The 12,330-nt window shown below is 39.2% G+C and overlaps 2 protein-coding genes across 2 annotated transcripts; one reads left to right on the top strand and one right to left on the bottom strand.

Annotated features, from left to right (window-relative positions):
- Nucleotides 1–189: 189 nt before the first annotated feature.
- Nucleotides 190–4,337, bottom strand: si:dkey-204f11.64 (uncharacterized protein LOC100537752 homolog). The gene is made up of 3 exons (XM_051389220.1): nucleotides 4,097–4,337; nucleotides 1,236–1,362; nucleotides 190–1,052 (listed from the first exon to the last, which is right to left on the bottom strand). Exons 1-2 carry the CDS (start codon nucleotides 4,187–4,189, stop codon nucleotides 1,237–1,239), a joined length of 219 nt encoding a protein of 72 aa, XP_051245180.1. The 5' UTR covers nucleotides 4,190–4,337; the 3' UTR covers nucleotides 190–1,052; nucleotide 1,236.
- A 1,844-nt stretch (nucleotides 4,338–6,181) lies between these two features.
- Nucleotides 6,182–10,571, top strand: clpp (caseinolytic mitochondrial matrix peptidase proteolytic subunit). The gene is made up of 7 exons (XM_051389197.1): nucleotides 6,182–6,300; nucleotides 7,408–7,509; nucleotides 8,256–8,327; nucleotides 8,441–8,537; nucleotides 8,885–9,072; nucleotides 9,186–9,291; nucleotides 9,833–10,571. The coding sequence occupies exons 1-7, from the start codon at nucleotides 6,289–6,291 to the stop codon at nucleotides 10,057–10,059; spliced, it is 804 nt and encodes a 267-aa protein (XP_051245157.1). The 5' UTR covers nucleotides 6,182–6,288; the 3' UTR covers nucleotides 10,060–10,571.
- Nucleotides 10,572–12,330: the final 1,759 nt, after the last annotated feature.

The raw sequence follows: 12,330 nt of genomic DNA, 5'->3' as shown, positions 1-12,330 counted from the left end.
ATAATGACATCTTGAAAAAGATTCCTACTGTGATTTATGTAATCTTATTTTACCGTAAAGGACCACATTATTTTTTTACCCAGTCCCTCTGCCATTTGCAGTGAAATAGTTTTTCATCAGTGAAATCTAATGTGTTGGTATTTGTTAAAAACTAGGATGCAAAATTCATGCCAGCTTCAAACACTCAAACACATGGTCACTTTTTAATGGTGAATAATAACACTGCACATGAGAGATTTTTTAACTGTATGAACTGGACACAATCAGGTTTCCATACTTCCTCCTTTCTCTACCAGAATGACATTTGTCGAGCGAGTACAAAATGAATGGTTACAGATATTTAAAGGTTAAATGTTTCTCCAAAATAAATGACAGGGAACAATATTTCTGTATCTTGCTCAGGTACAGAAATCCCAAAGCAGTGTCTGGTGGAGTGAAAGACCAAATTTTGTTTTTATTTTGTGTTTTTTCTCACACATGGCAAACATTGGATCTGTATTATAAACATGTACAAAAGAAAAAAAACACATGGAATCCATTTTTCAAAAATCTGCTTTGGGTGATGTTCATAAATAGAAACCATCAGATAAGACTCTGGTGTCTGCCGATGTGACTTTCACAGGATTCTTTTAGTAATCAACTCCAGGATTTTTGTCATCCAGTAACAACCACTGTAAAAAGTGCAGTTCTACTGTAAAAGCAGGTATTAGCAAGTGGTCAAAATAAGGAATATGGTCATAAAAACCAAAAACTCTTGTGTAAGGCTACCATAGCACAGAGCTCTGACCCCTGAACAACACACAGAATCACACATCCTGTATCAATAGGCGCAACTTTTAGTACACTTTCAGCTGAAATAGTCAGCATCATTCTTTAGCTGCTCCAGTGACAATCCATCTGTGTGTGTGTGTGTGTGTGTGTGTGTGTGTGTGTGTGTGTGTGTGTGTGTGTTCTTGGCTTCTTTATCTTCAGAGGCAGTGGGGCACATGACAGAAATCCACATCGGAATGATCAGGCGTCTGCTGCTGAGTGTTCTGCACTCCTTCACAGCCCTAAAAAGACAAGAAACAACTTCAGCTTGAAGGGATGCGTCTTGTGCTCTAAAAGATAGCGGGGTCATTGTTCAGCAGTCGGAAAAGGTGCGATAGAGAAAGGATCACAGGGGCGGAAAAGAGAATAACTAAACAACATATAAAAGATCAGTTCAGGCAAAGAGAAGAGGGCTGCACTCACACCTCAGAGGAGGACACATGACTTTGGAGGCCTGAATGGGTTATCACTGGAGGGCACCCCGGTGAGGAGAGGGTCTTTGTGGGCATTTTGCAAACAGAAAGTCTTCAGTTCTGCAGCAGCCTGAGATACCTGTATAATATTCCATATATCAAATCATTTGGTTAAGGAGGGACAGTGTGTGTTATCATTTCCATGTAGCTTGACATACATTTGCATTCAGAAATAGGCACTGGGGCGCCTGGGTAGTTCACCTCCCCCCCATCACCGTCATCAGAAGGTGGTGAAAAAGTTGCTTTCAAGCCCTGTACTTTGAACTCTCATGCATCTGGCTGTAACCACATTCCTGTAGAAAAGAATTACACGTGACTTTTCTTTGTTTTGATATCTGCGTGATACATCGGCCATCGGCAGCCCCGCTCTCTAAATATCGCCATCGGCCGTTAAAAAAACCTGTCAACTGACAACTGCTACAGAGAATCCTAAAATCACATTTTTCAAACTGATGGCACAATTTAACTTATGCTGACACCCAGGAATGATCGGAAAAATAAGTTCCAGACAGGGAAAATTCACGAGGACGGCCGCTCAAGTCAGAACACCTTTTTGATACGTCTTATTATGCAGAAACATAGCAGACGTACAAAAGTAAAGGTTAGGTTGATGATAAAAAAACATTTTTGTGAATTCACTTAATATTTCTGCTCATATGTCATTTTTAATATGATATTAGGTTGTAACTGTTACTTGCTCTCCATGCAGGGTCAATAAAAAGCAATATTTGAGTGGTTTTATGGGATGTACTGGTGCAGCAACCATATTATTATTACATTATGTTTTAAAGCTCACAAACACACTAAAGTCAGAAGAATGGCTTCCCAAATTTAGGGAATGAGACCATCTAGGGAGCATCTGACTGCAGCATAACCTCCACCTCCGGACAATATCAGGTTGCATTATGGGAAGTGTAGGTGGCAATGTTTCTGGAGCTTGATCACTACTATGGACTGAACATCTGGCTATTTCAGCCTCTGCTGCTGTGAGTTTGACCATTCTTCTTTTAATCTGTCTCTGGAAGTCCAAGTGCTTTACTATATCCCTGGAGTATTACTTCAAATCATTGTTGGTGAGTCCAATTTCACAATTTCGCACCAGAAAGTGTGAAATCTGGTGGCTCCTAAACTACAGCACTGCTGTCTGTGACTCTCTGTGGGACCTCACTGTTTCAAAGCCCTCATTTGGTGTCATATGTATGAACTGCACGTTCCACAATCTGTCACACAGTATGTTCAGATAATGCTGGGTGAGGTTTTAGTTTTTATAGCTGTCAGCTAACTACCCAGTTGATTATTTTGTACGTCTGATTGTTTGGTCATCCCAGAATGAGGAAAGCTGCGGCAGCAAAAACCTCTGAGCGGACTGACCGGAGCGAGGGCGTGTTTTATTGTGTATGAATTCAACTTTTCATTTGTAAGGATGTTGTTATCTCTTCTTTCAAAGGTTACATAGTCCCTATAAGGTTGTGTCAATATTATCAGCTATCAGTGAAAGAGAGTTTATACTGTATGACATAAATGTCACAGGTAGGGGCTGTAAACATCCTCTTGCCTCACAGTATAGTGATCAACTGAACCTTCATTGTATATGATTCTACCATAGGGCTGCCATGTTATTTAAAAAAATACACATTAATACATGTTATCAGCAAAGAAAACTCCACGTGAATATTTAAAATTACATAAATATTTGTATCAGGCAGTAATTATTTTAATAGCTTATTACTGTTTTCACAATAAGAAGGTATGTTTATACATGGCACTAATAGGCCACCCTACATGTTACAGTTTAGTATGTCACATCATTTTATACAATAGTAGGGGGTCCCTGCTCAGTCTCTCTTTCCACTAAGGGGTCCTTGGCCTGAAAAACACTGGAGACCCCTGATCTTGACAACATCACAAGTCCTGAGTTTGGTGCCCGAAGACACTACTGTTTGGACTGTATGTAATTGCAAGAATTCACAGGCTGGGTGAATTTCTTCTGTGATTTATTTATTCTGGGTGCTCCCCCGGCCGGCAGCCCACTGCTGGGGTGGTTAACACAGACACACACTTGAAACTAGTCTGACTTGTGTTCTAAAATAAGTAGCCACCCAACAATCACACCAGTCACACAGCAGCACAATCAACAAAGCTATCACTGTGCTGCACTAGCAGAGAAAAGTCTGTTCGCTACCGTTCCACTGTAGGACACTGCACAGCAGGAAATCACACTCACATGGCTTTCCAGTGAATTAGAACATGAACCAATAAAAGTATTCCTTAAATGTAGCCTATACCTAAAGTATGAGGAGAATGGCCGGAGTTGAATGGAGATTAAATAAGAGACAGTCAGCCAACATTTAAGCTAGTTTGTAGTAACCACACACACACACACACAAAAAAAAAACTTTTAAATGGACAATTTTCCTCAACTTTAGAGCTGGTTAACCGAGCCATAGAGCTATTATACAACCACAGTCAATACGTTTAAGGATATATTATATATGTATCTATAAGTAAGTTTCTAGTTATATAATGTATAAATATGTAATTAATTTCAGAGCACTTTTTAGTAAGTGTCACACCACATTCTTCAGGAGAAAACACTGACGGTCTGCTACTTGTTGTTGTTACAGAGTAACAACTGAGTAAGTTACAAACGGAGCTATACCGCGAACACTTAGCTGTCAGTGATGGACAGATACAATAATGAGTCGCAGCACGCGGCACATTAAAGCTCCTGATGCGCCTCAGAGCGGGAGTCACGCGCACCGGAGAGGTTTGTTGTAAAGTTTAATGGAAGTCGTTAAGTTGTGTTTACAGACCTTTATCCGACGGACACTGGCCTCCAGACGAAGCTGTTTCACTGCCTTCTGGGCGAGGGCTAGACTGCTGTTGGCGGCGCTGTTGTTTGACATGACTGAGTCCAAGTAACAGAGCAAGTGACCAAGTAGTCCGTTACATTAACGTTTCACTACAAGGCTGCAATAAGACACATCTTCCGGCGAGGTCCTTCAAAATAAAAAGCCCATTCACTCACTTTTTTTTTCACTCCCTCCACCCACAGAATGAAAACACGCACACAGACACGCCAGGGGCGTAGGCATAGACAGTGTGGACGCTCTGGGACCCGTGGGGTGGGTGGGAGGGGCTTGGAGACAGTGGACCCTCATTGCCCCTTTTGATATACACCTGTGTTCAAGGTAGACTGCTCACTAACCTAAAGTTGGTGCCATTTGCTGTATATGCCCTGGAAAAGGCAAACCCATGTTCATGATGTTTCATTCTTTTTTGCAAAATAGTCAGTGGGAATATAACAACAATATATGTATATTTTACATTTAACTTATACAATGTATAAAAAACTATTCAATCATATTACATTTTCTTATTTTTCTTATTATTGTCATACTATACAGATATGCAATGATGACTGATAGGACACATCATAATAGTGAGCCCTGGGGCCTAGTACAAGTAAAAGTATGTATCAGAAATGTCACTTAAGCACTGACACTGACGACACTCAGTAAAAATAAAAATAAAATGTTTATTTAGTTTAGTGGCCTTCATTAAGAGCCATACATAAATAATAATAAAAAAAGAATTGAAGAGGTACTTCAGAGATGAAACAAGACTATGATAAAAAATATTATGTATAAAATAATATTTGGATTAATGTGCATAACTAATGACCAATGGACCAATATAATTGTCATTGATGGTTATTGTGTAGATATTAAGTTCTTGATGTGCTTCCTTAAGTCTGCAGAATTGTATTTTACAACTGTATGAAATAAGTTGGCCCAAAAAGAACTATACAACTTTAAAAATAAACATTTTCTTTTCTGTTCACAACCAGTTTGTCCTCTAAAGTCCTGAACCAAATTTTCAGTTACCACATGAGTTCAAGAAACACTGCTCAGTTGAAACAAAAAGAAAATATGTTTAGTCTACAGTAGCATAAATCATATATCATTAAAAATACATTGGTCTGAAACAGTGCTCCTTTCTTCTTTTAAATCTCACCCACTCCCAACTGTTGATGAAAAGCAGCAGCAGGGGTTTAGGGGAGATATAATAATACGTCTCTGATTTATACAAGCATGCTTTTGAATCTAGACTAAATAACTTTTGGTGTTCTGTCTGTGCTGTTTTTTTTGTGTTCGTTTTTAATTATTTAGAAGCCCTTTCTAAACAGAAATATAACTACACTGAGATCACCATTTGTTAAATTCTTAAATTGTGCTGTTAACTATGGAGGACCATGAAATATTTAATTAAATAGTGAAATAATTATATATGTTTTTTTTTTTACATAAAATGAATTGGTATTTTAATTAATTAATGACACATTTAAGTAATTATTTAATGATGTATTTATTTATTTAATTTTGGCACTTTTAGTCCTCCATAGTTAACAACATAAACATCTTTTGGGGTCTTTGGCTTATACTAAAGCGCAATAATAGTAAAGGAGGGGATTTATGGAGCCCTGGAACTGACAAGCACAAGGTTATCAAACTAAATATAATATATATATATATATATATATCAATAAATAATTAAGTTAAATCATTCAAATATGTAGCATAAAAAGAAAAATAAATCGTCATAATTTTTCTGTTAATAAAATACATTTAAACTTTATTTACAGTACTTTTTCATTTATTTTTCACCAGCTCATTTTATTATAAAACTCCTTAGTTTTCCTTTTCCTTAGAGTCCTGGCAGAAAAATGAATTATAAAAAGAAGACAGTAGTATTACAGCCTGTATAATCCTGTATATATCTTATCTAGACTGTCCATTATTTATATTAAGGGTAATTGTATATAATAGAATAATGATGGAGTATTTGGGACCGTCCTCTAGAGGGAGCTAGTGAACTCAATGAAACACCAAGCGCCTGTCAAACCTCGAGGAAGAAGAAAGCGGTTCAAAGGTAAACGTGGAACTGCTTCCGGTGTATCTCGGGGGGTCACACAGAGGGGGAGTTGAACCTAAAACTCTTCAAAATGCTGTTACGAGTGAGTACAATAAGTTTTCGGAGACCTTCCTGTCAGCGTGCCTCACACAGTAGATCGGGGTTCAAACCTAAAAGCGTCGCTTCCTGTCGCTGTTGGTCGTGTTTGAGTGTGTTAGCTAACAGCTTGTGTAACGCTGCTTCATGGCATCACCTCCACACAGCAACGTTACTGACTGCAGGCTTTCTGCTCCAAACATAGAGGAACTGGGTTTCCCCTAAAGACAACAACCCTAGCCAGTCTGAAATAACCCTGTTCACTCACTGTTGGATTTTGGATGAACGTTACATGATGTTACGTTGGATCTAGTGGTGGGATTGTATGATGGCAGGTTAACGTTGCACCTGACGCAATGTCTGAGAGTTTCATTTTAATTAACTCAGTTTAGAAGTTGTTAGACACACACAATGGCATGGTAGAATATGGTTTCATGGTGTAACAGTAAGCTGTATTACACAATTATTAGCAGTTACAATGACTCTGAAAGGAATGAAAACAGAAGGGTTTTTTAAATTATTATAATTTCACAAAATATTATATCTTATTGTTTTAAATAAACCTAATACAGTAGAACTGAATACCATGAATAAGTGAAGTACACACTATGATAACCATCAATTGTCATACCATGGTACACCCACTGCCAGTGGGGGCACCATAGTATCAGTACAGCACTGCAACCCTAACAATGTAGGTCAATAGGGAACTACTAATATATTTTACATGGAAAGTCATTGACTTAGATAGCAGAGAATAGCTGTTATGAACAGTTTTGCATTAAACACAGTTTTAGCCCAGATGTGTACAAATTTAAACAATTTTGTAAAGCAAGATTACAAGATTACTGACTTTAAGAAACACAATAAACAAATGAAGAAGCTTTGCAAATGTTATATACATAGCATATTTTAATTTAATTAAAACAAGGCTTATGTTAACAGAACCCTCATTTGTTGCATTTATTTAACTTTTTTTAATGTAATATTTAAGTTAGTTTCATTCTTTTTTTTTATGTGTTTATCAATCCCCCATGTTTAAAAAAAATGTTGTTGTTGTTTCGGTTACAATAATGCATTTTTCTTCTGTGTGTTTTCTGCCCGTGTGTTCCAGAGGGTGTTGCACATCGGAGGCTTGACGCTGAAACACAGCAGGTCCATCCACCACAGTCCTGTATGGAGGAGTCCTCTCATACCTATAGTTGTGGAGCAGACAGTGAGTGGCACCGGTTTGCATGTCTTCTCCATACAGACCAACACCCACAGAGAGTCCTCACTAAGTAGACCTTGTTCAGGTTTGCCTGTAATACATTTCCTGAATAACACTTGTGGGGAATGTACACCCAGGAGGAGCTCATTCACAACTTTAAAAAAAAGCGCACTCCGGTTTCTTACTTCCAATAGTGTCCTCAGATACCAACAGGGCTTACACAGGAAGGGATGAGCTTTACATTAGGTTGTTAGCTTGGGACGAACAGAGGAAGGACTGTGGAGTTAGAACGAAAAGAGAGGAGAGAGAAACTCAGATGCTGAAACAGCTGAGCTGAATTTGACTATATATTGTCTTGACACAAAAATATGCTCAAACTGTCAGTACTGTCAGAAAACTGCTTGATGTTTGTTCATGCTTTTCATGGGCGCTAGTGTCCCCCATAACGGTGCATGAAAGACATTGAAAAGCTTCTCACAGCTAGAAAGAAAAGTATGAATGTTGGTAAGAGGGTCAGACAGTATAACAGTATAGCAACTGCAAAAACAGCATACTGTATTATTATAGTAGCATTACAAACTGTATAAGTAAGTAAACAAGTTGGACGTGGCAGTTGTTTGAGAACAATAACAAACTCGTTTTGAACTTTCATAACAGTAAACACGTTTTTGGTTCATCACAGCACTAGATAAAATTTTATTATTTCAAGTTACAACAATTCCAACAATTCTGCCTTTTTGTTTTTCTTCCAGGGGAGAGGAGAGAGAGCGTATGACATCTACTCTCGCCTCCTGAGAGAGAGAATCATTTGTGTAATGGGTCCTGTAAGTGTCTCCCTGGATGTTGAGACTGATTGAGAGTGAGCTTCTGTTTCATAAACACGTATTCAAAATGATTTTAAAAAAATATTCTCGCTCTTTCTCCCCTATCTGCTAAGATTGATGACTCTGTAGCCAGTCTGGTTATTGCCCAGCTGCTCTTCCTACAGTCAGAAAGCAACAACAAACCCATCCACATGTACATCAACAGTCCTGGTAAGAGCTTTTCTGACTGGTTATTGTATATTTCCTGTTTTGCATTGACCATCTGTTCTTTTTATAGCAAAACCAGTTTCTTGTTTTACTACTTTCATTTTATTTTATTTTGTGATATTACCCATTTTTAAATTGCCATTCTGTAATATTGGTTTGTCATTTTAATATCCAATTTCCTTTTTCGACTTCCCTTTTCTCCTTAGCATTTCACTGTGGCCCTATTATCCTGACTAGAACAATATAATGGTCTATTTACCAGTTTCCATTTCAATTTAGAATATGGCTAATCAATCCCACTTGAGCACTTAAATTCATGCCATTTTTTAAAATCCTTCCTCTCCCCCCAGGCGGCGTGGTGACATCGGGCCTGGCCATTTATGACACCATGCAGTACATCCTTAATCCCATCTCTACCTGGTGTGTTGGCCAGGCTGCCAGTATGGGCAGCTTGCTCCTAGCAGCGGGAACGTCGGGGATGAGGCATTCACTGCCCAACGCCCGCATCATGGTTCACCAGCCTTCAGGGGGCGCCAGGGTAAGGTCGTCTCCCCGGGTCCTCTTAATACTGGCCTGATACAGTCTGAAAGTTAGCACAGCACAGTTCAGTCAAGGCTGTAATAAATAATGATCAGAGTGTTCTGTTTCCAGGGTCAGGCCACAGACATCGCCATCCAGGCTGAGGAGATCCTGAAGCTGAAGAGACAGATCAATAACATCTACGCCAAACACACAGGGCAGCCGCTGGCGACCATTGGTAGGTTGGCCCCGGCTCTTTTATCTACAGGCGGATCGTGTTTAAGATGTACCAGTGCAACACTTCTTTCAACACTCACTCACTCTTTCCTGCACAGAAAACTTGAGCTGTAGATCATTCAATGCTGTCAGAATATGATACTATACACTCATATATACCTCTTGCACATGTAATGAATGAGTTTTCCATTCAGACATGGTTTGAACATTTGAATCATGGGGCCGATCAGCAGTCAGGTAGTAAGGTATATGCTTATTGTCAGTGTTATGTTTTCTGCTTGACCTGCTGTCCCCCCAACTGTCTAAAAAAACAGGATTTAGTGACGATCTTGTAAACTTCCATTATAAAAAGGCAAATGGCTCAAATAGAAATGTTGGCAAGTTTTAAATGATGTTGACGTCAGTAGATAGCATGTTGGTGTGATATACATTAGTGTTCTTGGTGTAAAGGACTTCTGTCATTTAAATTCCTTCCAGCCAATCCAACGAACCTGTTGTAAACTGATGCTCATCTTTGTCCTCCTTTGCTGCCTTTTCTTTAGAGGGCGTGATGGAAAGGGATCGCTACATGAGCCCCATGGAGGCGCAGGACTTTGGTATCATCGACCGGGTCCTGGTCCACCCGCCCCAGGCAGGCCAGGATGAGCCCGAGCTGGTGCAGAAAGAGCCAGCCGCGACAGCCAGCCCCTCTCCACAGCCAGAGTCCCCAGCCCCTGAGCCAGCCTCCCCTGGGACGAATCCCCCCTCCTCATACAAACCTGAGCCATGAAGCCACCGCAGAGCTGTCTGGATTTGATACCTGACAGTTCCTGAGGACAAGGCTGAGCCTCCAGGGGGTTTGTCTTGTCTTAAGTGGCTTCTTTCTTCCCCTTAACCAACTCTCTGCAGTCTGCACACAGGCAGGCATCCTGTAGGGTGAGCAGAAAGTGACAGGTCCAATGTTTGGTTTAAGTAATATTGACATGTTGATTCATGTGGTCTATAAAATAAAAAGTGATGGCTGGAAAGTAGTCGGTCATCATCTTTCCTCTCTACACAAGTTGTTCATTGCTCAGCTCTGGGGCAAACTAGTATTTCAGCTGAGTTGAGACTGACGGCAGAGAGGATAAGATGCTCTACTACATGAGTTTATTTAGGGGAGGGGAAGCCTGTTAAGACTGTTGAGGCCATTTTGTTCTGTACGTCCTGGCTGCAGAGACGTCCACTGCAGAGTGGAGAAGACCTGTATGACCTGTATTTGAATACTGGTATTTGTAATAAATATCATCATTTTGACCACAATTCACAGAACCTTTACTGCTTGTTCTTAATCCAATAATAGTCTTAAATCCATCCTGTCATCTAAAGATCATCACATCCACAGTAACTGCACTGCTGCATTCTCACACTGCTGTTCAAAGTCATTTAAAATTTAAAAAAAAAAAAAAATTAAAATTGTTTTCGTAAAGAAAATATTGGTTTCCATGTTAAAACAAATACCTACTCCTATGTCATTAAAAAATCCAGATCACATCAAACAATATAGGAATCAATAAAAGTTGGTCATCAAATTGTACCTACATAAATAAATGTCTTGAATGTATTCTCACGTTCTGATACACATAGACACTAATCTGACAGAATAACAGAACATGGTGTAAAAACGTCTTTAAAAGGTCCATGTGCAGCAGCAGCTCTTGCTTACAGAAATACCACCCTGAACACGCCGGTCTCAGAAGATAAGCAGGGTCGGGCCTAGTTAGTACTTGGCTGGTAGACCGTCTGGGAATACCAGGTGCTATAAGCTTTTTAAGTTCTCTAAACAAACAGCAGAGGTCGCTGCTTCTTCAGTGTACACAGAAATGTATCATTTATAACTTCTGTACACGCATAGGAATGTCCTCTTCCATTCCAGGCAAATAATACCTACTGATTACAACACTGTGGGTTTTTCCACTCCACAGCGCCCACCAAAGTGACTACAGTGAAACTCTTGAAAATGGAGTTGGCTTCCTCTGCAGATGTAACCACTTTGGCCAGGTGCTCTGGCTGTTTTTTCCGCCTGCGGATATAGTACAGGTCTCAATCTGGTGTTGCAAAGTTATGATATTAGATTTATTGGAAGTTTTAACGTAGCAGATGAGCTATATTTATTAATATGGCTTTTTTTATTCTATTGTATTTTATTGTACCTGGCTGCTATAACGACCCAATTTCCCTTCAGGGATTAATAAAGTCTATCTAATTCTAATTCCTAATGTAATCAAGTCTATATGGCATGCATCCTTACCTTTTTATCCTGAAGGTGTCAGCTCTTCTCTTAATTATATTATTTCATTATAATGAGGATATTTCATGTGGAGCTTCATATCCGGCACCTCTTTCACGATTCTGGTATCCACTGCTACCTACCTGCCTTCACCTATCTCACCTGTCTGCTCCTTCTCCTTTCTTTTTGTTTTTTTTTTTTTTTGGAAACTTTATTTTTTCAAGTTTTCACAGTACAATTATACAAACAACAGCCCCCATCCCACCCGCCCACCCAAGGGTACAATACATAATACACACACATACACGGTTAAAGAGAAAGGAAATAAACAAAAAAAAAAAAAAGTCTGCCACCTTTAAGGCTAAATTTAACATTGTTAAAACACGTTCTGTGTTTTGTGCTACTATTAGGCATATGTAGGTCTAAATTGCATGTATATAAAAGAGATGTTGCCCTTAAGGATTGGATCACGCCCAATATCTGTCAAGCAAATCATTATCAGGTGGTGGGAATGGGTGTGTTGCAAAACTACGGGCCTGTAAGTACCTGAAGAAGTGAACTAATGTAAAATTTACGAAGTCTCAAATGAAATAAGGTGCCGCCTACAAATAAATCTTTAAAAAACTATGCCATTATCATACCAGAAAGCTGGGTTATTGAGCAGAAAATACATCATAGTAGGGCATAAAGCACTTGTATGTAAGGTTAAAGGTTCTAATTACGCCATATCTGAGAGTGTTTTGTCACAGTTGAAGAAGAATAGTTGATTCTTAAAAGAAGTACAAAGGCTAG

The sequence above is a fragment of the Dicentrarchus labrax genome, unplaced genomic scaffold, assembly GCF_905237075.1.
Source record: "Dicentrarchus labrax unplaced genomic scaffold, dlabrax2021, whole genome shotgun sequence".
Taxonomy (NCBI): Eukaryota; Metazoa; Chordata; class Actinopteri; family Moronidae; genus Dicentrarchus; species Dicentrarchus labrax.
The sequence above is the reverse complement of the archived record's forward strand: the minus strand, read 5'-3'. Positions and strand labels throughout refer to the sequence as shown.

Bases quoted from the DNA above. Each gene is read 5' to 3' on its own strand.
- si:dkey-204f11.64 (XM_051389220.1), bottom strand. From the start codon at position 4,189: ATGTCAAACAACAGCGCCGCCAACAGCAGTCTAGCCCTCGCCCAGAAG. The intron at 1,363-4,096 runs GTCTGTAAACAC...AATATTATACAG, and splicing joins CCAGTGTCCGTCGGATAAAG to GTATCTCAGGCTGCTGCAGA.
- clpp (XM_051389197.1), top strand. The intron at 8,328-8,440 runs GTAAGTGTCTCC...CTATCTGCTAAG, and splicing joins TCATTTGTGTAATGGGTCCT to ATTGATGACTCTGTAGCCAG. The intron at 9,292-9,832 runs GTAGGTTGGCCC...CCTTTTCTTTAG, and splicing joins GCAGCCGCTGGCGACCATTG to AGGGCGTGATGGAAAGGGAT.